The sequence below is a fragment of the Callospermophilus lateralis genome, chromosome 17 (assembly GCF_048772815.1).
Source record: "Callospermophilus lateralis isolate mCalLat2 chromosome 17, mCalLat2.hap1, whole genome shotgun sequence".
NCBI lineage: Eukaryota > Metazoa > Chordata > Mammalia > Rodentia > Sciuridae > Callospermophilus > Callospermophilus lateralis.
Window position 1 is genome coordinate 8,401,315 of NC_135321.1, and position 27,327 is coordinate 8,428,641.

Sequence of the window (27,327 nt, forward strand, 5' to 3'; positions counted from 1 at the left end):
GATGGGTCTTTTTTTTTTTTTTTTTTTGGAAAAATGAGTTAGATCTAGGAAGAAATGCTTGTCCCGGAAATAAAGTAAAAATAAAAGTACCTGAGTACTTTAAAATATTAATAATAATAATAACCAGAATGTCTTTTAGAATGATTACTCTGGAGATAAATTTTGAACTATTCTTTTGGCATTTTTTATTTTACCAGAATATTTATTTCCTGCCATGGATTGGATTGTTAAGTAATTGATTTCAATGAGAATGTCATGTTTTTTATTTTTCTATGTGAGTTTCTTTTTAGCAATCAATTGCAACATATCTGCAAAGGCTTATATAAATATATATATTTTTTTAAGTAAAAGACTCATTGTTATCTAGTTTCTTAAATAAAATATTTAGAATTATTTATTCTTTTTCTTATTAAGGCCTTGCTTCAGAGTTTGGAGTTCGAGGTTATCCAACAATTAAGCTGTAAGTTAAGTGTTATATGTTTATATGTGTATTTTTTATTAGTTCACTCTGCTTACGTTTTAGTACATTCATTTCTAGTAAAATTTCACTGGCGGATTGAGGATTGGGTTCAGCTGCCCTTTTTTTTTTTAAGATAAAATTTGTATTCAAAGGAGAGGAATGCTCTTCATTTTTAAGTCAATACATTGTTTATGGCTGATTCAATAAGTGTGTTTTGAGTGTGTTTTCATTATATATTTGGTATTATGTTGATTTCTTTCTTCACCTTTTCAAAATGTTTGCTAAGCCTCTTTTACTTTTTGAGTTTAATTTTCCTTTCTTTTGTGTTTAATTATAGGTGTTCTGTTATACTTCCTAATTTTCTTTTTGGTAATTTCTGTTAATTAGACACACATCAGCAGGCTTTTGAAGAATTATCTAAATTTTTAGAAAAGTAATTGTATGTAATTTTTATGGTAGATATTAGAGCATATGTTAAATAACTATGATATTTGTTGTTTAAATTCGAATGGCTTTACTAAAATACTCTTAATTTCCTCCTTTTGACAGATAAGATAGAATCATAGTGCTTTGAAGCTCTTGACCATGAATGTGTAAATTACTCATTTTTCAAAAGGCATAGGCTCAATGTAATACAGAGTCAAATATTTTGTATAATTTATTAGAATGCAGCCTTTTCCTATATATTTTGAGTTGCTGATCCTCTGAAGCCAGTTGCCTGCTATATTTTTACATGACTATACTACTTGTAAAAGTCTTCTGCAATTACTATTTCATGTAATTTAAGTTTATGCTATAATAGTCATTGACATTAACTATTAAAATTTAAAATAATTCATGTTCTTTTATTTATTTACTTAAGATTAAAGGGGAACTTGGCATATAATTACAGAGGACCACGTACAAAAGATGATATTATTGAATTTGCTCACAGAGTATCTGGGTAAGTTCTTATCAGGAAAAACCTGTATTTAACACTAACATTTGAAAATTAGATATATCGTAATAAACCACTTAGAATGCATATATTTTAGGGACTTAAATAAGAAGTATTTGTTTCCTGATTTATTTATGGAAGGTAGTTATGTAGCTTAAGCAAAGAGATATTTTAAAGAGATAGTGTTTTATATTACATATTTGTTAATCTTACATTTAAATTCACTTTGTGTATAGAAGAAATTTTCTAAAATGAATTTTAATACATTTTCAAACTTTGCATTACTTACCAGGCAGTCCTCCCTCATTCACGGGTGGTACAACCCAGAACCTCCAGCAAATTCTTGAAACTGTACATAGTACCACACCCTGCATATGCTGTGTTTTTTCTAACAAGTCCTTAACTGTGATAAAGTTTAATTTATAAAGTAAGCACAGCAAAAGATTAATAATAGTAACAAATAATCAAACAGCAATTCTAGAAATATACTGTAATGATGGTTATGTGAATGTGGTGTCTTTTCTTCTTTTTCTCAATATCTTATTCTACTTTTACCTTTTCACTTAAAGCAAATTCTATAAGGCTTATCTCTGGTATCCAAATTTCCAGCATCACTACTGTTGCACATTGAAGCCATTATCAAGTAAACTAAGAATTATTTGAACACAGTCACTGGGGTACTTTCACAGTACATCTGACAATGAAAGGGGCCGCTAAGTGACTAATACGCAAGTAGTCTATACAGCATCCACATGCTGGAAAAAGGGATAACTCACACCCTAGACAGGGTGAAGTGGGACTGTGTGAGATTTCACCACACTAATTAGAATGGTGCACAACTCAAAATTGTTTATACTGAAATTTTCTTACAACCTAATTATTGATTTGAAAGTGATACTTTTTTTTTTAAAAAAATCTATTTTGCTTAGGAATAATAATTTAATGTGATTATCTATGGTTGTAATTATTTAATGTGATTATGTGGAACCTCTTGAAGAGAACATTTATCAAGCTAGGTTAACAAACATTGACTTTAAAGCATTTGAGCTTGACTGGATATATTGATATTCCTAATAGCTTTATTAGAATAAGATTGATTTTATTATGTGGTATGATATTGTCTCAAATTATTTGAGAAAATTCACAAAATTTGAATATTTTTGTAGAAGTTTAGGATGCTTTCTGGTGTATTTATTTATTGATTGCATGTTTTATTTCCTTTCTTTGCTTTGTAAATAAATTTTGAAATAACTTTTATATGAAGGGAATGTTTTGGGGAATGGGCTTTACTCCCCCATGACTTATTAGTCTACAGGTTTTGATAGTTTTTAATGCTTTTTGATTTAAGCTTAAGAATGGCTTCTCCTGATGTAACTTGGGTTGACATTATTGCAACTGAAATTTCAGGAGTCAGTTCTGGAGTTGCATCACTTGCTAGTTAATTACCGAGCATTAGAATAGAGGTTGAGGGAAAGTGATGCAATGAATCCCAAGAATTGTGTATTTTGAAAATGTTTCCTTTTGCAAAGTGTTTTCTGTTCCTTTTATGAATTTTGTGGGGTGAAAGTCTGGCAATATATACCATTTTAAAAAGATAATTCTTCTTTTAGTTATTTAATTACATTTATAGGTGATATGTTTTATAATAATTTTGATGTAATTCATTTCTGTTTGCTTTTGAAAAATACTAACAAAGCTGTAGAGTTCCGTTTTTTATGTACAAGGATTTTATGCACTATAATGCTTACTATTTTATTTTTTCTGAAAATAATAATCTGTTCTGGGAACTTTTCAGGTTTTAACCTCTGTAGATTACTTAGAAACTAACATTTAAATTGACAGAATATTATATAAATATTTTTAAATGCTGTATACTCCTGGGATGGTATTTCACAGTATGTTTTGTGAATGTTCTTTTAAAAGGGGAAAAACATTCTCATGTGAATTGTTTTGTTTTTAACCAAGGGCTGTAAATAGATTATAATTCTGTCTTTACCTATCAAAATGTTGGCAGTGGTGATATTCTCTGAAGAGATGTATTTGAAACTTGTTTTCCAATTGGTAGGTTAAATTGTAGGTGTATATATATTGTCAATATGTGGAAATAATCATAGTCATGGGTTGAAGCTTTATTTGCTTTATGGATTTGGGGATAATGAATTAATATATTATTAAAGCTTTTTAACTGTAGACATGACCAGCCCTCATAAGTAGGAGTAGAGTAAGTTATGTAATATCTTTAGTTCATACTTGTTTTGTTTTCACACAGAGCTCTAATTCGGCCACTTCCAAGTCAGCAGATGTTTGAACATGTGCAGAAGAGACATCGTGTATTTTTTGTTTATATAGGTGGAGAATCACCTTTGAAAGTATGAAATTATTTCTTGATCTACAAAAACATACGATTATAATTAAATTTGCTTAATAGTTAAAACTGAGTCAGAGCCTCAAAATTTACTCCATTTTAAAGGAAATCTTTCAGTTCAATCTTAAGTATTTTTTGTAATAAAAACACTTTCTTGGATACCTTCTGTGGTGTTTGCTGCTCTCAACAGAAGTTGGTAAAAACATCGGTAGATGCCACCTGCCTTAGTGTTTCTTTCATTACTGACGTGGTTATTTAAAATTCACATTGCTTTTTAGCATTGTACATCTTTAAGACTACAAATTGCAGTGTGAATATCAACTCTCTAAAGGCAAAAGGCCGTTATTGTCTTAAGTTATTTTATGTATATGTGTGCTCACACATATCTTCCTTATAATCATCACTGTCATTATTATACATTGTTAATCTAACTTAAATTAATATATTGAATCAAGTTTAAAATTAAATATCAATCAAATATATTTGGAGGAGGATAAAAACACTTGGTTACACTTATCTTTTGTCCTAGAAACAACTCATTTCATTTGCTTGTATTTCATCTTTTCACTCAATGTACTAGCAAACTGCAACACTACTACTTACTACATAAGGTAGCTCTGATTGTTTAATGAATAATAAATTTAGATCTTTTGATATTCTAAAAAGGCCTTTTTTCCCTCTTTATATTGTTACAGGAGAAATACATAGAAGCTGCTTCAGAATTGATTGTTTATTCATACTTCTTTTCTGCTTCAGAAGAGGTGGTTCCTGAGGTAACATTTAAAATTTGTATTTTAATGACAGTTTTATTTTTTAATTTTACTTGATTTTATCTGATTTATTTATTGTGAGGCATAGAGTAAACATGTTTACTCTTTACTGCTGGTGACAAACTGCTTATTATTAATAAACAAATATCACCAGATTCATGAAATTTAGGAATTATTATAATAGTTTTTTTTTTTTCCTCTTTAAATAACAAAGTTGGTAACAAATGATATCTCACACTCTAAGGTTGTTCATAAGTAGTTGTTCATAAGTAGTAGATTAACTTGGGTCTGTGCACATGCTTGTGTGTTATACATGAAGTCTACTGTTTGGATCCTAAGATAGCAGTTCTCAGTAAACAAATCTATAAACAGGATCTCATAAATTCTGTAAAACAAAAAAGCAGCAGTGTGATAGTTGGGACATAGGGGGGTGAGATAGTTGCTGTAAATTGGTTAATGAAGAAATGTCCATATGAAAAAAAAATAGGTTAAAAGGACTTAAGATGATGTGAAAGAGTCATGCAAAGATAATACAAATACCAAGATAAGAACATACCCAGCATATCTGAGGAACCAAACAATAGGCCAGAGTGACTGTGGTGATGTGAAAGAGGAGATAGGAGTGGGCACTCACAGGTCAACATATGTGATGAGGCTAAGGTTGATGGAGAACATGGTTTGATACTCATTTTTTTTTTAAATGTAAGCTCTCTCTTTTTTAAAAAAAAAAAAATATATATATATATTTATATAAAACAGCAGAATGCATTACCACTCTTATTACATATATAGAGATCAATTTTTCATATCTTTGGTTGTATACATAGTATACTCACACCAGTTTGTGTACTCATATCTGTATTTTGGATAATAATGACCATCACCTTCCACCATCATTAATTACCTCATGCCCCCTCCCTTCCCCTCCCACCCCTCTGCTCTGTCTAGAGTTCGTCTATTCCTCCCATGCTCCCCCTCCCTATCCCACTATGAATCAGCTTCCTTATGTCAAAAAAAACATTCGGCCACCCTGAACGCGCCCAATCTCCTCTGATGCTCATTTTAAGGACATCTGTGCTAAATGCAGACTGAATTGTAAATTGGATACATAGGAATGAAAATCCAGAGAGTTCAGTTGAACTTTTGTAGTAATCTCCAGAGTTTGGGCTTGGGGGTTAGTAAAGAACTGGGGGAAGTGAAAGGATTGGTGTGTTTAGGAGGTAGAATTGTCAGGGCTTGATGTGGAGGTAAAAGGGTGGACTTAAGGTGAGCCCTGAGTGTTTGGTTGGAACACCACAGTCAGTGGTGGTGGTATTTATGAGCTTGGGGAATATTGGGAAGAATGGTTGGGAAGTAGAATAGTGATAAAGAACTTGAAATTGTTCTTTTTAATTTGATTTGGCATAACTTGTCAGGCATCTGATTTCAAGTGTTAAATATAACAGTTGGATATAGAGGTCTAGAGATAAGTCAAGGCTGCATGAATAAACTTCGTAGACAGGGGATGCAATATTTTAAAGAAACAAGTAGTCCCAGAACCCAAAGACAGCAAAGAAAAATGAGTAGAAATAGCCAATAAAGTAGGAAAACAAAGGAGTAAGTAATTGTGTCACCTGCTTAAGAAGTAATCAAGGTGAGGAAGTAACCACAGTGTCCACCTGGATGTGGTTGTTTTTGAGAGGAGTAATGGGGACAGATATTATATGGTGTCATTTGAGAGATCAATGGCAGATAAGAACATGAAGACCACAGTATGAAAATTTTTGCTTTGCAGGGTACCTGAGAAATTTGACAGTAACAAGGGAAACATGAAGGATATCAAAGGAGCTTTTTTTTTTTAAAAACTAGTATAAGTTATCAAAATGTTGAAATATTTTTATTTTCACAAAGGTAAGTCATATTATACTTGTAAATATTTTTAAACTGTCTTAATGTTTAAATATTTTGATGTAAGAAGATTACAGACTTACCTAGAAGCTACGTTTAATATTTCCTACAATGTATATACAGGTGTTTATGCTATAAATATGTACTCTGAACTGATTTTCAACTCCTTAGAGTACCACAGGCAAGTTTTGGTCAATCTAAACTCACTTTTAGTTTATGTAGTTAGGTGTAATTCAAGTTATTTTGCAACGTATTCTTTGTTTATACTTTTACTTTTGGCAGACAGGGGAAGATGGAATGGAAAAAGGGCCAACTTTGCCATCAGATCTCAAACAAGTGTCTCAAAAGGTTATGTTTACGTATGGAATGCCAATACGTAATATAAAGCCTAAAATGAACTTGAACTAGAACTTCTAATTGTTTGTTATCTCCTAAGTCAGTGGAACATTCTTTAATATTAGAGTTTGTGGTGAATCCTTATCTATAGAGTCTTCTTAGCACTTTCTCTTAGTCACCAGGGCTCTGAGTAGGCACAGATAGCATCTGCTACATGGGCACACTTGGTTATTATGTATTACAGTTGATGTTGTTATTAGCTCTGACAGCTAGTTTCTTTAAGCAGTTTTAAATTATTCTTGGAAATATCAGTCTTTGTCATCTCTTAGTTCTGACTATCTAGTTGGCAAAGAGTGCTTGGGGGAAATAATGGTTATTGCAAAATATTATAAGGAGTTTTACTCCAGTAGAGAGAAATCTAAAAAGGGCTAAGTCCATGATTTTTATAGTTCATCCATATTTTGAATATTAGTGTTTTGCCAGAGTTTTATTACCTTTACAATTAGGATTTATGAAAATTCTAGTTGGTGTTGTAGGAGGATAAGAGGGGTGAATTAAGATAGTTTCTGACTTCAGAATACTTAAATGCGTATGGAGAAGAGTGACATGTAGACAGATGACTGCTGTATAAGATAGTGAGTTTAAAGGAGCACAGGGGAAAAAAAGTAGATTGAAGTATGTGATCCTGGATAGGTACAAGTCTTCAGACTACTTTAGTCGTGTTCTAGGACAAACCATTCATATGTCTTTGAAAGAGAGACATGCTGAATGTTGAAAAATTATTTCATACGTCTGTGTGGGTCAGTTGACAGGAGCAGGTAAATGGGGCATGTGGATTATAGAGCCCCACCTAAGAGCTTTACCACTGCCTGTAAGTAGGTGTTTTTTAAATTTATTTATTTTTTCTGGTGCTATATCATTTTTTTTAGTGGTAATGTAACCAAATCATTGTATCTTATCTTCTCCTTCCCTTTATTTGTAATTACTTTCATTTTGTCATGCTCATAATAATTCTCAGTGGCTTTATCTTCTGATCTCATTCTGATTCTCTACTATAATTTTACTCCTTTAAAATTAGTACCATGTAGGTATAAGAAGCAATCACTTCCTGAATGAATTCATTATTATTGAGACTGTTGTAAATTGCTTATAAAACACTTTATAGTTTAAACATGCTCTCATTCGTTACCTAATAGAACTCATAAGTGCCCTGTGGGGGGAAGTGGTCTGAATGTCCTTATCTCACAGAGGAGGAGGCAGATTCCTCTAGAAAAAGTGTTTGGCTCATTATCACACAACTGGTGAGTGGCTGGGAAGATCAACCCAGATGGGCTGATTGGCACTGTGCCCTTGCTGTTCTGCTGAGTGCTGTGATTCCCATGATGGTATCTTTAGGTCTGTTCTCAGTTTTAACAATAAATCCATTGCCTTCACCATTGTCAACTGGACATTGTGCCAGTGTGTGTAAGGAAATTCAGACCCAATCTTTAGGTGAATCTTGGATTGATGCTACTTTAATTTTGAAATGTTTTGATAACTAAATTCCTAACTTACCTTTCTCTTGCGGGGGGTGGTTTGTGTAAGCTTCTGCAATGCACACTTGGTATCTTTCAATACTTGAATCCATAGCTATCAATTAAAATTTTTTAGTGATAAAAGTTATTTACATTTCTGATGTTTTGCAGTATGTGACCCTAAAAGAGGTGCCCGCTGTGCTTGTTTTCAAAGATGAGAATTACTTTGTTTATGATGGTAAGTTCCAAAGTTTTAATCCATGCAGAACATTTTAAAATTATATGCTATATATTGTCTATTACAGGAGGTGTTGATAAGATTTTTTAATAGTTGAATGACTAATGTGTTTTTGCCCTTCAACTTTAGTTTTTCCATTTCTTATACTTTTATTCTGAATTTAGAATAAAAAAATTTAAAAATAGTAATTTTTTGTCAAATTATATGATATTTTGAGAAGTAAACCATATGCAATTTCTATACATTACTTTACAAAAATGTTCAGAATTAATTTTAGCCAATACCTAATATTTCAGACATATAAAAAGATGAAATAATAAAACATCTTCCGTAGTAAAGCCTTCATAAATTCCTTTTCAGCTGCATCTCTCCCTCATCAGAGAAACCTATTCATTGAACAAATACTTGATCTGTTTTAAAAAGTATTATTTTGATGTCAGATGTACATTACAAAGAGAATGATACGATGAAATCCTACATACTTATCAGCAAGGTTCCCCCCGCCCAAGCACAGAACTAAAAAATGTAATTAAAGGAAAACCTAACCCTCTTTATATATTAAAAACAAACAAACAAAAAACCCCAAGAGACATTTTATAAACTCCTGAAAAATAGTAGCTGCAACATTATTTAAAATAGCAACAATAAAAAATGGTACACTGAGTTGAATCCCCTAACATATATAATAAAATTCATAACCCATTTACTTGAAGCACTATACAAAAGCAGGAACAGAATCTCTAATATATGACAGTTAAAGACATAACATGATGCAGAGAGAGTTAACTTTAGCCACTTTTTCTTTTTTTTTTCTTTTTTATTATTTTATTTATTTTAATTAGGTATATATGACAGCAGAATGCATTTTGATTCATTGTACACAATTGCAGCACAGCTTTTCATTTCTCTTGTATTTATCAAGAATACAGACAACAGTAAATGTTGGTGAGGATGTGGGGGAAAAGGCACACTCATACATTGCTGGTGGGGCTGCAAATTGGTAGAACCAATCTGGAAAGCTGTATGGAGATTCCTTAGAATACTTACAATGACCATCATTTGACCCAGCTATCCCACTTCTTGGTCTATACCCAAAGGACTTAAAATCAGCATACTATAGTAACACAGCTACATCAATGCTCATAGCTCAATTCACAGTAGCTAAACTGTGGAACCAACCTAGATGCCCTTCAGTAGATGAATGGATTAAGAAATTAGTATATATACCCAATGAAATATTACTCAGCATTAAAAAAGAATAAAATTATGGCATTTGCAGGTAAATGGATGGAGTTGGAGAATATCATGCTAAGCGAAGTAAGCCAATCCCAAATACCAAAGGCCAAATTTTTCTCTGATAATTGGATGCTGATTCATAATGGGGCGAGGGCATGGGCGAAATGGAGGAACTTTGCACAAAGGGGAGGGGGGTTTTGGAGGGGGGTTAGGGAGGGTGAATGGTGAATAGGTACAGGAAAGATGGTGAAATGAGAGGGACATCATTACCCAAGGTACATGTATGACCGCACATGTGATGTGATGCTACATTGTGTACAGTCAGCAAGGTTTTTTACCACATTTACTTCAGCTGTTTTGGTTTTCTTTTTCCCCCTTCTTGAAATATGTTAACGCAAATCCCAGTGTTATTTTATCACTTTGGTGCTTCATATACCAGTCTTTTAAAATGTGAGCCATATGTCTTAGATAGCCTCATGCTGGTAGAACAACTAGGATGATTATAATTCCCTAATACCATCAATCCCTACCCCGCTGGTTCCCAGACTGCTGAGTACTGTAGGTAGTTCACCTGACTACCTGGGACCCCAGGAGATAATTTAAATTTCAGGGGAAGGGGAAGAACAAGACATCTGTTGGACACTACATAACTGCTCCAAGGTGAAAGTAAATGCAATCTTAGCAGCCGTCTCAGTTAAAGTTTAACAAAAAATTGAGTTTCTCATTCTCACTAGCCAGTGACTTGTGGCTACTGTGTTGGAGAGCACAAATATGGAGCATTCTGTTCACTACCAGAACATTGTTGAGTGTGGTTGTTTTTCTTGTTGAATTATACTATGGAACAGAAAGGAAACCAGAACTATTTGAGAACAATAGACTTTGAATTTCTTAATTCAAATTTAACAGAAGAGTATCCAGTGAAAGAATGTTTTTAGTTAAAAGGAACATTTTCTTTTGAAAGTCATATGAAAGTTGAGCATTTCTAATGTTAATTATCTTTAATTACAAGAACTGAATTTAGTTTCTTGTGGTAGAAGTGTATAGAGGGCATGCTATCTCTCTACTTAACCTGACGTTATCCTTTTATCCTCAAAGTAATCTGTGAGGGAGTTAATATGGCAGATTGATTAATGTCCTAAAATTCAGGGCAGGTAACTGATAATGTTAGATGGTAGAGGCATGTATAATTAGTTTTTTATGTGGAGTGTTCAGTCATTCATTAGAATGTTTATTAAATATCTATGTTAGATATCAAACTTAAAAAGGAACTTAAGAGGAACTTGCATATATGAAGAGAGAGGGAGATAGTTTGTATCTGTTCTATCTACTCTTTGATTACAGTTCTCCTTGTATAAGCATTTTCTGTATATTATTTATTAAAATAATCATTTAAGATTAATATTCTTAGTAATTTACAAATTGATTAAAACATGAAGAGATTTTTTTCCCCCAAGTTAAAATATGTAGTCATTGGGATCAATGTTGGTCACACAAATTTCTTACTCTCATCTTATATGAGTTTCTTAACAAGGTAGAAAGCAACTTTGTTTCTTTGTTTTTTTGGGGGGAATACATCAATTTAGATTTAGATTATTCTTTGAGTCTGCATAAGAAAGTACCCTATTCTCATTTCTCTGTGTTTTCAGCTGTGGAGACTTCTGTGCTTGAGAAAGGATTAGCGTGAGGTTTCTACATTTATAAAGGCCAAACTTTTCTAACATGGAGTAGATGGTATTTAGAGCCTGCTTGGAGCCTTCAGATAGACCAGGGGTTATCCTTTAAATATTTATTTTAATAATTATTGATAATATGTTTAGAAGCATTGGTTAAGGGTTTAGGAGGATGGTTTACTTTCTAATGAGTTTCCAGTTTATCACTCTGAGAAATCTGTACAAAATTTGCTTTTGACATAGAGTGAAGATTGTGGCCCAGAAAGCAACTTCTAGTTTTAGGTTTACTTTTCTGATTTGTAAGTCCAAATGCATAAATACTTTCAGATTTGCATTATACTACTTATTTTATATTTTGATAACTTGAAAATGTTTGTTTAGCAATGCAAGTGACATAAAGCATACCTTTCAAGAAGTCAGTATAATACAGTTTTTAGCCAGAATTATTGATAGGCTTTAAAAGATGTTTACAATTGGCTTTTTTTTTCATGCAATTGTAATTACTACAGAATTACTTGAATTATATTTTTAATCAGGATATAATATTTCTTTTGAATATTATCTTCTCTATCTGCTTTCCACAGGAAGTATTTGATGTTGGAATAAAGCTGATATGCTCTGGTTTTATGTGTGTGTTTAAGTTGTACATACAAAAAAGATTTCTAAACTAAGAAAAATTCATAAAATAGAGATGAGCAAAAAAATTGTAATAAAAATGCCATCCATCATACAAGTGAAGGATAACCATTTAGGAGTACATGCTTTTATTTATTTATTTATTGAGAGAGAGAATTTTTTAATATTTATTTTTTTGTTTTTGGTGGATACAACATCCTTTATTTTTACGTTTTTTATGTGATACTGAAGATCGAACCCAGCGCCTCGCGCATGCCAGGCAAGCGTGCTACCTCTTGAGCCACATTCCCAGTCCCTATGCTTTTATTTTGTCCTCTGTTACTATCTTGTTTAACTTTGCAAAGTTAATTATAATACTCATTCATTTATATTAAAATTTATTAAATTTTTAAAATTTATAAATCATCCTTCCCAGGATGTACCAATATGCACTTATTTTGATTTAGGGCATTTCAGTTGTTTTTCTTACTTCAAATTATTTTTTGTTGTTTTAGTGATGTTATAAGTTGCTTTGTGCTTTAATCTTTTTGTATATCTGATTGCTTGCTTACCATAAATTTCTAAAAGTACTATTTATGGATTTAAGATTATATTCTTTGTCAGATATTTTATATGTATTGTTAGATTCTACAATTTAGTCACTTTGTTTTGTTTTTAAGAATATGAAGATGGTGACCTGTCAGGATGGATCAACAGGGAGAGGTTTCAGACTTACCTTACTATGGATGGCTTCCTCTTGTATGAACTTGGAGACACAGGTAACAAGCATATGTACAGCTCTTCATTACTCTTTGGGATTCCTTAATTGACTAGAATCGATTTCTAAAAGAAATGGATCATTATCTCCATTGCATGAAGTAAACTTGAATGTTAGTACTGCTTTTGAAAATAGAAACTTATTACCAAATATACTTGTGGGGGGCAGGTCAAAGATTAGCTAAATACAGGGCTTACTAATCAAACTGATGACAGGAAGTCAAAAGGCCTGGATAGGAAAGAATTTGAAAAAGTTATCTACCAAGAGGCTATCCACAGGAGGCTGGTTTTATATAGGAGTTGAAGTAAAACTTACCAGAACCTTATTATAAGGTCTACTTGTACTTATGGTGGGTGGGGAAATGAATCAAACTGGCAATTTCTTAAAGTTACATGATTAAAAATGACAGACAAAGCAAATATGAACATAAAAATGGAAGTTACAAGAAGTTAATTACATAGTTTTATAGATGCAAACTGCAAATCGTTTTGTAAATATACAGCAAATGAGAAATCATGGCTTCTCTTGCCATTTTTGTTTTAATTCACAATGTTAGGATTAAGCCTTCTGTAAATAGCCTAGTGTCTGACACATTATTTGACACTCAGTAATTGGTAAATTAACATGAAAAACTGTTCCTGTGTTTCTTGAATGTTTTTCGTACATGGGAAGATCCCATACATGTTGTAGACATTGTGAATAAAGGAAACTAATGAGGCATGTAAAAACTTAAGAAGCACATGGTAAAAAAGCAAACACTGAATAGTAAGTGAAATATTTTAAGAATGGAAATAATCACTGTGAACTAATGTTTTCAGCAGAGTGTTAAAAGTATTCAAGATTGTGTGGACTTTAGAGATGTGTGTAAGCAACATTGGGGGCAATAGAAGCCATGTGTAGTGTGAGGAGGATGTTGAAAGACTATTAACTTAATCTTGCTTTGTATACCTGCTCTGAGCCACATAGTATCCCAGTATTTTTGTGTATATAATCTCATTTCCTTCTAATGATTCTATAAAATAGATACTAATTTCTTGGAGTAAACTGAAGCTTGCTAAAGTTGTTACATAGCTAATACTCAACTGAACCTTACCATTGCTCTCCCAGGGCTTGAAAAGTGCCAAGAACATAATGTCCAGCACTGATGATTATATCATGCTAATCCTCCTAGAGCTTAATCACATACATTTGATTCATGTTCTATTTAAGATTAACGTGAGATATTTAATTCTGTTTATTATTACTGGCAAATAGGCTACATAAAAACCATCTTACTGTTACATTCATTTTCTTTTTACTAACAACTATAACAATTCTTAGTAAACTTTTTACCAATTCACTTTTTATGGTTTCAGCTTTTAATAAAAAATTTATCTTAATCATTTTGTAGGTAGTGTGAAAACACAATTTGGGTATATAAATTGTTAATAGATTTACTATTAACATTTTGTGAGTGAGTGCTTGGAGAGAAATTATCACTTGAAGTTGACTAATTCACTGATTCTCTCTGACTCAAATGCATGTTATACTATAATGTGCTAGTTTAAGGAAGTTTAACATGTACCATAATTGTAATTAAATTTTAAAAACATTTTTTTGCTATAATTCCTTGTTCTCAATGAAAATGATAGTTTAAAAGTTACTTAAAAAGAGTTATTGAACTTAGATATGTCATTCTTAATTTCAGGAAAGCTTGTGGCTATTGCAGTTATTGATGAGAAAAATGCATCAATTGAACATACCAGGTATAGTTGCCTTGAAATAGTTTTAAGCTTCTAATGTCATCTAATTCAGACTACATGTGGCTTTAAATCAACTTGATACAGTAGTATTTTACTTTTGCTACTCCCTTAAACAAGGTAGAAGATATTTGATACTTATATGTTTCAAGTGAAGAATTGAAATATTTATATATTTGTTTTACAGATTAAAGTCAATTATTCAGGAAGTTGCAAGAGAATACAAAGGCCACTTCAGTAGGTATGTGCTTACATTCTGGAAGATTTACTTATTTTTGTTTAGTTTTATTTTGTAATATAGTAAAGCAAAAGTGGTAGTATAGTTTGAGCATCCCTAGTCTGAATATTGAAATGCTCTAAAATATAAGACTTTCTCATCTCTGACATGTCACTTCAAATGGAAAATCTCACATTTGACTTCATTTGATGGGTAACAGTCAAAAATGCAGGTGCACTTAACATATTGTATTGCATTGCCTTCAAGCTGATTGAGGTGTGTATGAAACAAATGAATTTCATGTCTGGATTTGGGTTCTGCCTCCCATATATTTCATTATGTATATGTAAATTTTTCAAAATGATAAAAAGAAAAAATCTGAAGCATGACTGGTTGTGAACATTTCAGGTAAGGTTGCTCAGTCTGTATTGTGGACTTCCCAAGGTAAATCAGGGAAGTGAAGTAAATGGTAGCTTGTAGCATTTCAGAGTTTTCTGGATCTTGAAATTGATTGATAGTGTGTCTTACAAGTTAGGAAAAGAATGCAGCCTTATTTATAATTTGTATCATACCTGCTTCCTTATAGTATTGAGACAGGTTTTATGGAAGGAAATAGATGCTCAGATACTCATAAATTTGAGGTTATGTTACGTGAGCTGTCAAAAGTTAGAACAAAACTATAAAGATAATTGTAACAAGAACTCAAAGAATAATAATATAAAAATGTCATCAGAAATACTGTTGCTATTTGCCAAATCATTCTGTATGTTGCTGTCAAAAAAGACTGAGGGTCTGGAGTTGTGGCTCAGTGGTAGAGCGTATGCCTAGCATGTGTGAGGCACTGGGTTCAAAAATAAAAATAAATAAAAATAAAGGTATTGTGTCCATCTACAACTAAAAAAAAAATGTAAAAAGACAATGTGTATTTTTATATTATTTGATTTTTATTAACTTATTCCAAATCTAGTGAAAGGTTAGTAAGCCTACAAAATACACAGTAGGTTGTATCTTCTGAATGGTTCAGTTTTAGAGTAAATAGGTATTTTATCTTAAAACATATTTCTGTTAGACAGGATTTTATTTCCATGCATCTAACCATTTATAAATGGAGATGTCTTAGAATTTGTTAGTGCTACTCATATATTTATCTGAAAATCCAGTAGAAGTCAGATTTTCTATATATGTATATTATGTGATTCATTCAGTAGATATTTACAGCTTATGTACTTATCAAGCCCTGAAGCTGTTTGTTGTATTGGTTGGCTTTTTTAATTTTTTTAAATATCGTGCTCTTAGTTTTTGTTGTTGTTTGTTAGGGATTTTCAGTTTGGCCACATGGATGGAAATGACTACATCAATACCTTGCTGATGGAGTGAGTAAAGTGCTGGGTGATTTTGCTATCACATCTTTAAATTTGTTTTTGAGAGATAGGTTTAACAGTTAAAAAAAAAAAAAAAGCTGTTGATATATTCTGATGACAGCAGTCTTCCATTATTTTACTTTAGTTTCTAAATTCTGTATATGAAACTTACTATGTTTTAATATTGCTGTATACTAAAAATATTTGTCTCCCAGCTCAGTGTTATAATTCATACTATTCTGAAATGACATTATTCAGAAACTCTGATTTACATACTTTAACAAGTTCATTTTAATAGGTATTTATAATTATTAAATATAAGATTTTGAACATTCAAGAACTAACTGCAATTATACAAGAATTTATTTTAATAGATTAAAATAACTATGTAGGAAAAAATGTGATTTTATAATTATTTAACCTAGTATGTTTTTGTAACTATTTGATATTAACTCTCTCATTCTAATAAGGATTTGAGAGTAGTTTGCCAAACTATGTTGTGGACCAGATATAGAATACAATGAAATCAAGAGAATGAAAAAGCAAAGTTTCTCTGTAGAGTATTTGAAATAGCTGACCCTAAATTTTTTAATACTCAAAGTGGAAAAACAGTTTTTTTATACTCTCCCATTGTTATAGGATACCTGTTGGTTTTAGGAGGTGTATGATTGACCTCATCAACCTAAGAGAAGTTTATGAAGGGGACACTCTGCAATAGAATTATATTTTCATGTCCCAGGATACAATTTGCCTTGTTGAGGGTTCCAAGTACACTTGAAAAATACATGTATTCTGATGTTGTTGGGTAAAGTTCCTACACAGTGTGACAAAGGGAGAACAGAGAATTTGCAATAGTGTTTTCTTGACTACGTATGATAAGGTACATGCAGCCTTGAGTTATCTCGTATAATTTTTGTAGCATTGCCCGCTTTGTTCCAAATGAAAAATGTTGTGTGTGTGAAGCTTAGTTACTTGCCTGACATATTGCAACTTTCAGGGAAAGCTCCGATTTGAACATTCGAAGTGGGCCTCTAGAGGCCACACTCTTAGCCTGATTTTCTGAATGCTGTGTAGCTAAGGTGGGTTCTGTATGATTAACAATGATGGTATTTGAAGTGGACTTATGACAAGGAAGAATCTGTCCCAGCAGTTGACATATCATATATCATAATGTTTATCTTTACATTTAATCATGATTACTCAGCTCTCTGTTACATTATACATTAGAATGTTTTTCATATAATTTAACTTATATAATAAATTATATATTATTTCATATAATTTAATTTCAAATTGATACACAATTTGAAATTTTCTTTTAGGTAAAAGTAGGTGAAGCTATTGATACAGTTCCCTTTTTCTATAATTATTGAGATATAAAAATTCCAGAATATTTGTTATCAATATGTTTAATGTTTATTTGATTTCTTTTTATGTTTTCAGTGAATTGAAAGTCCCAACTGTAGTTGTACTGAACACATCAAACCAACAATACTTTGTGCTAGATAGACAGATTTCAGATGCCAAAGACTTGATCGAGTTCATTAACAACATTTTGGATGGCACAGTAGAAGTAAGTGGTTCAGTTCTCTTTCAGAGGAATGATAGGAAGTAGAAGAGAAGCAAGTTGTTTTCATACTTCTGATTCTGAAAGGAATAGCAGGCCCTTGCTGAGGGATGAGAGGGAACATTCTTCCATGTGATGGTCTCTCCTTTCATAGGCATTGTCACATTCTCTCAGACATAGAAGATCTTCTATGGAAGTAGCTAACAGGTGGGAATGCCCCATTGGAGGGTAATTTGGAGACATTTGGGGTGCCACAGTGATGGGGGAGGTGATACTGGCTTTTAGAGTTGGCTCTGAATGCTCAGAGGTCCTATATTGTGTGAGGTAATCCTTGACTCTAAATACTGCTTAGTACCAAAAGGACCATTGAATTAAGTTATGAGGATGAGTTTTCTAGGAAAATTTGTGAAGACGACTACAGTTTCTTAAGAGGTAAGGATATTCATTAAGAATCAAACCCCTGTGGAGAATTTCAGATATAATCTTATAAAATATATCTCAGAAATAAGTGAATAGATTGCCTTAGTAATGTATTGGTTTTTTGTTTTTCTCTAAATCTTAAGTGGGTTACCACACTTAGCATTAAAGGATCATGTTTTTCCTTCCAGATCACAGGTTGTAACTAGCACACATCTTAATAGACTCAAAGAAAATAAGAGACTTTATTGCTTTCATGAAGTTTAATTATTATTATTTTCTGTAGATTTTCATTTTCAGCTTTACACAAACCTTATTTGAAACATAATATGCATATCTACCTTGCATCAAAGTCGAGAAGTTTGTAAAACCCTCTTAATCACATAGTGGGAATTTTATGTTTGCAGAAATAGTATTTTGGTTCAAATGAAACTTGTCTGTATGAATGAGAACCCTTTCATTGTAAGTGAGCGGATGGCTTGAACTGTTTAATAACACAGAGATTACACTGGTCCTCATAGGTTGGTGATTCAGAGTGGGCCAGACTTCTTGGATGGCTGAGAGCAGGGATTGGATTGATTTTCATCAGAAAGTTTTTTCTCTTTGCCTTTCAGCACTTCCTTTTGAGCTTTATCCTCAGGGAGACTTCCCCCAAATGATAACAAAGGTATCCTGTAGTAGTTCTAGTTCAGCAGTCCCAGATCTAAACTCAAAAATTGGGCATGCCTGGATTTAGGGAGTAGGTCAGATTCAACTAAGCTGCATGGATTATGAATAGGAGAGATTGAAATTCTTCAGAAGAGAATCAGGTTGTGTTAACACAAGAAGACAAAAAAAAAAAAAAAAAAGCAAATGTGTTAAAATGGCTTTTTCAGATGTTTTATGAAACATTTTATAGTCAACCTTTTGGCCTCCAATAACATTTTAATTTTTGTTTTCTTATTAAATTGAAGGCCCAAGGAGGTGATAGCATTTTGCAGAGATTGAAAAGAGTACTATTTGATGCCAAGTCTACTGTTGTGGTAAGTTGGACAGTTTGTTTAGTGTCATTGGAAGCTTAGAAAGTATGGGTTCTTCATGTCTAATGAGGGTGAAATAGAGAATTTCAAAGGATTTGTTCAAAGTGTGTCTTCAATTTGAAGGGTATGAACTGCATCCATCCTAGAAATTAAGTTTCTTTTTTTAATATTTATTTTTTAGTTTTCAGTGGATACAACAACTTTATTTTATTTTTATGTGGTGCTGAGGATCGAACCCAGCGCCCTGTGCATACCAGGCGAGTGCGCTACTGCTTGAGCCACATCTCCAGCCCCAGAAATTAAGTTTCTCTAATTATTTCCATATGATTGAAGAGATTACTGAAATTCAGAATCACTAAATGCACTAAAAAACTATTTCTCCAACCTACTGAAAATTTAGATAATAGGAAATTTTTATTTCTTCTAAGCATTGTTTCCTGTGAATTGGTCATTTTTGTTGAAAAAAATATGTCTCAAGAATTCCTTTTTTTTTGCAATATTCAAAGTAAACTTCCAGATCTTAAAGTTTTAGGCATCCCTGTGATTTGTATAGTTTACCCAGATCTTTCCTTTTATAGTTTCATTTTTGAAATATGTTTCCTCAGCTTTATTCACTCACTTCTTACCTGATTTTTTTCTGCCATTCTAATTTCCATCTGTTTTTACCATATGAAACTTCCATGCAGTCTCACTGATAGCCTGCTGATGGTTGAGTCTTCTGGTGTATTCCTTTGGATTTCTTCAAGGAATCTCTTCTTCGCCATTCTCCTTTCCCTGCTGCTGTGATACTTACTACTTCCCCCACCTCCACCCCATTTCTCCAATAATCCATGCCTTTCCAGTGTCTCTTTCTGTTGCCCACTTGAGTCCTTGGAGCTGAGCCTTCTTGCTTGTAAATGTATTCTAAAAGCTCATTCTCATTCCCCAGCTTCAATTCTCAGTCACCTTGACAGTAGAGCATGTTAAAATTTGTTTGAGGCCTAAACTTAGTTTTAATTATCTATCATGAGCCATGCCATCAGCATTTTCACTCTTCCTAGCTGAAAGCAGGCATGCAACTATAGCTAGCCTTCTCTATTCTGAGAAGTGACTCTCATAATCTGTGGCTTACCATGCATAACATACTGTTTCTTCAGTTTATCAGTGGCATTTCTTAATTTTCCTGTTGCCACCAACATGGATTAGGAATTATCAAACTATTTCTCCTCTTTACCTGGTCTCCACACTTCGTTCTTATTGGTCTCCATTCCATTCTGTAAACCACTAATGCTTCTAAAATAATCAACTTTGGCCATTGTTCATCCTTTATCCAGGGATGCACATCAGAATGTGAATGAACTCTGTCTATCTAAAATACTTTCTCATTGTTTTTAAAATGTTGCACAAAGTTTCCTGGATCTAATTGCAAGTACTCATATTATGCCTTATTCTGCCTCTTTCTTCCTTTTCCTATTTCTACCTCAAAATATACCCTGACTCTGTGTAGCCTTCTTCTGTTATCTTAATCCAAAATAATGATCTTTCTGAACTTGTGTATATTGTTCTTGTGAGTTACAAATGCAACCCATAAAATACAATGTAGTGGAAAAAACATTTCTGGGAGGGAAAGGGAGAGAGAAGGGAAATTGCATGGAAACGGAAGGAAACCCTCATCGATATACGAAATCACATATATGAGGTTGTGAGGGGAAAGGGGGCGGGGAGGGAGAGAACGGAACAACAACAGATGAGGTAGAGAGGGAAGATGGGAGGGGAGGGGAGGGGGGATAGTAGGGGATAGGAAAGTCAGCAGAATACAATAGTCACTAATATGGCATTATGTAAACATTGTGAATGTGTAACTGATGTGATTCTGCAATTTGTATTTGGGGTAAAAATGGAAATGCATAACTCACTTGAATCAAATGTATGAAAGATGAAAAAAATAAAAATTAAAAAAAAGGAAGAAAAAAAAAGAGAAAACATTTCATAAAATTACTTTTGTTTTTGTGGGAGCTAAGGAGATTACATATAACATGAGGGAAACTAATAAGTGAATGATGCTTTACTGCTTACCAGATGAGTAATAAATGATAAAAACATCATGTGAAGGGAATTTGTATATACTCTCTTCATGGTAAATAACTCCGCCTTTGCCATGAGCATCAGATTCCTATAGTTCAATGAATAGCTCAAAAACTGGCAGGCATAGTAATCACCTTAAAGAGACCTTTCAGTTAAAATGAGAAAAATGAGTTTTTAAAAAAGGGATTTAAGCAATTTGGTACACACACACACAAAAGCATGTTTGTGTGCACATTTACATGCATGGATGCTGAATCTCTCTCTTATGGTGTCTTTAGCATGGTAGTTATTGTTTAAGTGTTGACATTTAAATATTGACACTTCAAGAAAGTTGATAAGCAACAAGAAGAAATTTGCAGTGGTTTTAAATTTATTGTGTGCTTTTTATATCAGAATTACATCTGAGGGCAACTGAGTTTTAATTATCTTTCCTCAGTCTATATTCAGGAGCTCGCCACTTATGGGCTGCTTTCTCTTTGGCCTGCCACTGGGTGTCATCAGTATCATGTGCTATGGAATCTACACAGCTGACACAGACTCAGATGGAGGTTATATGGAAGAGCGATATGAAATGTCTAAAAGTGAATTTGAAATCCAAGAACAGCCAGAGGAGAACACAGATCAAGAGCCAAACGGTGGAGATTCTACAGCACCTACTGCCCAAGAGCCCAAGGATGTGTTAGAGAAGAAGAAAGACTGAGACTTGACGAGTATAAAACATTTGCTAGGATTTCAGATCATTAAAGAGTCTATTTATTGGATATAGATATTTAATCATGATCTTTACAGAAGAGAACATGTTATTTGTACTTTGCTAATATCAACTGCATGGATTCAAGTAGTCCTTCTACAAAGGGGGAGATATTTGGAGTAAAGAAAGGGTGTATCTAAAACAAACAGAATCAAACCACTCCATCAGAGTTTACCTTATAGATGTTATTATAATAGGTCAGTTTTATTTGCATGTTTCTCTATCTGAATATTCTGTGACAAAGTTAGGATTCTTGGAGAGAATATTTAAATTGGTCATTCAGGTAGAAAGTACATGTCTGATAGAGAAAAAAATAACACATCTACCTACAGCTATCCATTCTCATATATTTTGCATAAGATTTGTATGGACATTGTAAGTCTTTAAAAGTTAGGCACTTTAAGGAAAACTAATAACTTTTTCCATGTATCACATTAACATTACAAGGTTAAAAGTGATGTGGTTTTATATATAGCATAGTGCTTTTATTTTGTTAGTTATTTTTAAAGGAGAGGAAATGTTACTTTTTAACTTTATACTTGGTTGCATTATTATAAAATTTTCATATGAACCTGTATAGTGTGTCAGGGGAGTTTTGTGGTTGACCTTTGCAAAATAACCAGGTTGTGCAGGGAACAGTAACTTCAGCCCGTTCCTGGGAATGCTCTCTAACCAGTTGTCTTCATCAGTCATTCCAGGAAGGAAAGGAGCTATGTCAATCCTGTCTTGCTTAGCTTTAGCCAAAGCAGCTTAGGATTTTTGTGTTCTTTCTTTTTTATTTTGTATATTGAAATTTCTTCTAAAATTTCATTTGATTAAAAAATCTGGCTTTTGAAAAGTAATATGTCATATTTTTGTTTGTGGTAAGTTTACTTTATAGCAATTTAAAATCTGAATTATCGCACATCTATTTTGTAATGCCATTATGAACACATGTTCATAATGAGTAATGAGTGACATAATTAGCATGTCAAGCAGTGTGTCAGGCACAGTGAGAAAAATAGAGATGGCTGGTTACTTTCTCTGAGTTCTGTCATCCATTTCAGTGAATATCTCTAATCTCATTTATAATGAAACAGTGTAGGAATTCTAACACAGCAATATCTAAAAATTGGTATTTTGCAGTAAGCTTGATATGCTTATTGTGGATTAATTTGTTATTTTTGAGGCCTTTGTTTACGTAAGTTTGGAATTTTAACTAGGTAACTTATTTAAGTACTTATTCTTCAGTTTTATTATCCATTGTAAAGATTGTCTTGATTGTAGTAAAAATGTTTAATCATTTTAAAAATATGTAATTTATGGTCCTTACACTGAAGTTATTTAGGGCTCTGATTGCCAAAGGCAGCTTTTGGTTGTTTCTGATGCCATACTAATCTGGACTAACTGAAACTCTTATATCTTAAATGCTGCAGAATTACAAATAATTGTTTTGTTGTGTTCATGTGTTCTTTTAGCATATAATAATTAAATATCCATCTTTAATGTTTGACCCCTTATCATTAATTTTTTTTAATAATGAAATAAGTATGTAGTCAGAGAGAATTTCAGGAAATACTAAAATGAAAAGTTCTCAAATGGAAATTGGACATAAATGCTGTTAATTCAAAAAGGAGATTCTTCTGCATGGAATACAGAGGATATCTTTGGGAAGATAATAATGTTCCCAGTGATCAGACTGGTTTTGCAGTAGAAAAAACTTAGATAAGTATAGATGCCTCATTTAAGACTCAGTTTAGTAAAGAAGTGAAATAAAATTACAGAAAATGTCATTGATTTTTTTTCCTTCATGTCTATCACTATCAGATGTTTGCATATTTTTGTGTTATTAGTCATCACCTATACAGAATACCTCTGTAGGGAAAAGAGTAAAGTTCAGGAAGCAAAAATCCAGTGATGATCCTTTGTATTCTGGGACATGGCCCATTAGTTCATGGCCTTAGATCTCTGTCATCCTTTGCACAACTGTGTGCCCTTGCCTCATGTGCTCTTTGCACTTTTTAAGTGTGTTTATTGGGAAAACAAAATGTATAGGTTGTTTGATAAGTGAATGTTTTTTTTTTTCTTTTTGTATTAAAATTTTGCTTTTAACTTGTTTCTGTTTTAGAATATTACTTTGTTAGATTCCTCACCAAAAAAAAAAAAAAGGTTCACTTGTGTGCTTTTTCCCTTCAATGTGATTATCAGAGCTTTACTCTGAATGCTGTTTTCATTTCAGGAAAAATTATTTCAAAATAAAGGTGTATCTCTTAATAATTAAATCTGGTAGACACAGTGATAATTCAGATGATGAATTACATGATTACGTATCTTTAATGGAATCCTTCAGGAAACTGGAGTCCCACTTTCTCTTTCAGTTGCAGCAAAGTTCCATATCTATTTTCTGGAATTCAAAATTCTAGATTCTTGAACAATATTACCAATATTCCAGAGGGAAAGTGCATATTTTTATCATGTACCCTGTGCACCCCATGGTAGCGCACAACCTTTTTTGTTTCACTGTATGCATCAGTATTTCTCTAGCTACTGTCTGAAACTTGTTTGAAGGGTATTAAATCTGGAATTTTCATTTTCTTCCTCACAGTGCTTCCTGGTATCTGATTTAGAAATAACATTTAAGATGCCAAATGTTTTAAGGTTGAAGGAAGGGTCTATGTGAGTAGTTAAAACATCTGTTTGGTGGATTTTATTGTTAATGATGTTCCTTGTGTTTTGATTTTGGGGTTTTTTTTTTGTTTTGGTTTTGTAAAAAGTAATATAAATAATTTCATCATTGTTCTGTATGACCAAGAGGTAGGACAAGGTGGAAAAACTACTTAGCTATTCTTATTAAGCAGAACTTGTTGAAATAAACCAGTGTGAGAGTGTGAGATATTATGACTATCAATTAATTGGTAGAGTTAAGTTTACCATTTTATTTTTATAATATTTTTTTTTTCCTGAATGTGTGAGTCCAAGAGTGGACAAAAAATACTTTTCTTCTTTAGACTAACCTCTGGTGGTTTTTGAAAGTCTGTATTACTAACTTGTTGAATTCATGATATTCTGTCTTATAGCATCAGTTGTAAACATTTGTTTTTCTAAAATAAAGTAATTCAAAACGTAGTTGTCTATTATTTTTACCAGTTTGCCACATGAATAGTTCTATAGGAGCAAAGACAGCAACTAATACTGATCTTCATACAGTTTTTATTTCTTTTGTTAAAATTTTAAGTAATTCATAATTGGGAGTTTAGAATTTAAGCAAATTTGAGATCAGATTGTGATCTTATTCCCTGATAGATTTAGAATTTGGGATTCATGAGTTTGGTATATTTTGTGTTTGTAAAACTTGGTATCTTTTACACACTGATTTTTCTAAAAGGGTGCCTCACCTGCTTTTTACAATATTTAAAGATAGAAGAATTGAATTTGTATTCTTGAGTCTGCTGTAAAGTTATGATCTTGGTCCAACATGGCCTCAGCCCCCTCACTGTATTGTCAAGGAAGTGAGAATTTAAATCCTCAGTGTTTTGTTTTTTTGAAATGGCATCTGTTGAGAGTATATTACAAAACATAAATTTATACAAGTTAATTTTAAAATTTGTCATAACAAGAGCATGTGTTTTAATGGGAATAACTGGCACAAGAATAACAGTCAACAAAAATGAACCTGTGAATTTATGAATTTGCACTGACTAGCTGGTTAGGATTGCTGCTTCTGAGAAGGGCCTAGCACATTGAGCTCCACAGAAGTGTGCAGAGGCACCCTGTCTCGACAGGACATGCTGCCTGGTTCATACTCTCCCTTGTGTGCTGTGTGAAGTTGGATAGACCACTTGACCCCTCTGCTCCTGAGTCAAATATGATTGGGGATAATGACACCTATTTCCTTGGATTGTGAAGATTAAATGAAGCATATTTGGGACAGGGACTTGATTTCTCACTTCATTTAGAATTTTGTAGTTGTTTATGACAGAAAAAAGGCAAGTCATTATGAATATAAAATCTTTATGTTTAAATTTGCTTGGCTACTTTCAGCAATTTAAGTTTTAACATTCTGAATCAAAGTGGAAAAAAAAGTATTTAACATTGAAATTAAAACAATTATAAATATTTAGGTTTAGTCATCTCTGAAAAAGCCTCTGGTCTTTGTGCTTTTTTATTGAAACAAAATGAATAAACACAAAGAAAATGTAAGTATCTGGTAGAATAATTGATTGATTTCTGTGAAGGTTTGTTTAGGTAGGTAAATATGTGATTTGGAATTACGATATGAATGCATGTTGCATACATGAAAAGATTATTTTCCTGCAAAGATTCCTGGCTAAAACTCAAAGTATTCCAGTATTTACTAAGCCCATCTCCTACAAACTGGAATGGTGTTTTAATCTAGTGAAAAATTGGCAATGATTTTCTGTGACTTAATCTTTCAACAAATGTTTATTAAATGTCGTCTTTGTACTACCAGGATTGCAGCATTCAAAGACAGTCAGATCTCAATCCTCATGGAGTTTTAAGCTACTGTAATTGCCAATCCATTTTAATTTAAAACTTTCAATTCTATTTTTCTGTTTTTCTTAATTTCCCTTCTTTTGCAATCTATTTTTCAACATAAAAGCATTGTTGTATCTTTGGGACAGTATTGGTGACCAGGGCCAAAGAGAATTTATCCTCAGTTTTCTTCAAATAATGGAGAGTTGGATTTATTCTGCATGTCTGCAACTGTGGTTTTACCAGGGATGGAGATAAATGGAGATGGAATGCAGTTCAAAGTAAGGAAACAATAAAAGAACTGTCCAGAGAGAGAATGCTGGAGGCTCAGGATCCCCACACTGAAAATGACCAAGCATAAGCCAGACTGTCCTTTGGTACTGGTTCCTTTTGGTCTGAGATTCTGTTGTACACAACAGTCCCTTCTCTTTCCAACAGAAAGTCAAGAAGGTTCTTAGCCAAATCTGATGCATTCAGTTTTAGGTGGGTGGCTAAGACAATTCAGTGAACCTGAAGAATCCCTAGAAACTTAGAATATTCCTTCACTCTGGAAATTTTTCAGAGAAATCCTCATTATTGTCTTCGTAAGTGACCAGGGTCACCTGGTGATGTATATAACTGGTTTTGTTCTAACAAAATCGTTTGATATATCACAGTTTCTATGTCTGATGTTGTCACTGAAATTTTTTCTTGCCATTCTAATAACCCAGCCAAAAATACAGTAAACAGATGTTAGTGGCTTATAGGACAGCACTTAAGATTGTGAGCTATGAACAAATAATCTGTGTAACTAACCTGTTAAATTCCTTTGTCTTTTCTCCCTCTTTAAACTGACCATCAGAACATTTTTATAAGCATTCTGAATTGGCATTATTGAGATTACAAGATTATATAACTTCTCTGAACAATAATA

The 27,327-nt window shown here is 32.7% G+C and overlaps 1 protein-coding gene across 1 annotated transcript in view; it reads left to right on the top strand.

Moving 5' to 3' along the window:
- The window catches only part of Tmx3 (thioredoxin related transmembrane protein 3), a 38,212-nt gene extending 13,166 nt beyond the window's left edge, over positions 1 to 25,046 (top strand). Inside the window, exons 5-16 of the mRNA XM_076837074.1 lie at positions 415 to 460; positions 1,323 to 1,403; positions 3,667 to 3,766; positions 4,458 to 4,535; positions 8,441 to 8,507; positions 12,709 to 12,807; positions 14,494 to 14,551; positions 14,733 to 14,786; positions 16,079 to 16,135; positions 17,567 to 17,696; positions 19,061 to 19,129; positions 21,627 to 25,046. Of these exons, the coding sequence (XP_076693189.1) occupies positions 415 to 460; positions 1,323 to 1,403; positions 3,667 to 3,766; positions 4,458 to 4,535; positions 8,441 to 8,507; positions 12,709 to 12,807; positions 14,494 to 14,551; positions 14,733 to 14,786; positions 16,079 to 16,135; positions 17,567 to 17,696; positions 19,061 to 19,129; positions 21,627 to 21,890 (1,103 nt within the window). The 3' untranslated portion in view covers positions 21,891 to 25,046. The remainder of the gene's footprint in view (positions 1 to 414; positions 461 to 1,322; positions 1,404 to 3,666; positions 3,767 to 4,457; positions 4,536 to 8,440; positions 8,508 to 12,708; positions 12,808 to 14,493; positions 14,552 to 14,732; positions 14,787 to 16,078; positions 16,136 to 17,566; positions 17,697 to 19,060; positions 19,130 to 21,626) is intronic.
- The last annotated feature ends 2,281 nt before the right edge of the window (positions 25,047 to 27,327 follow it).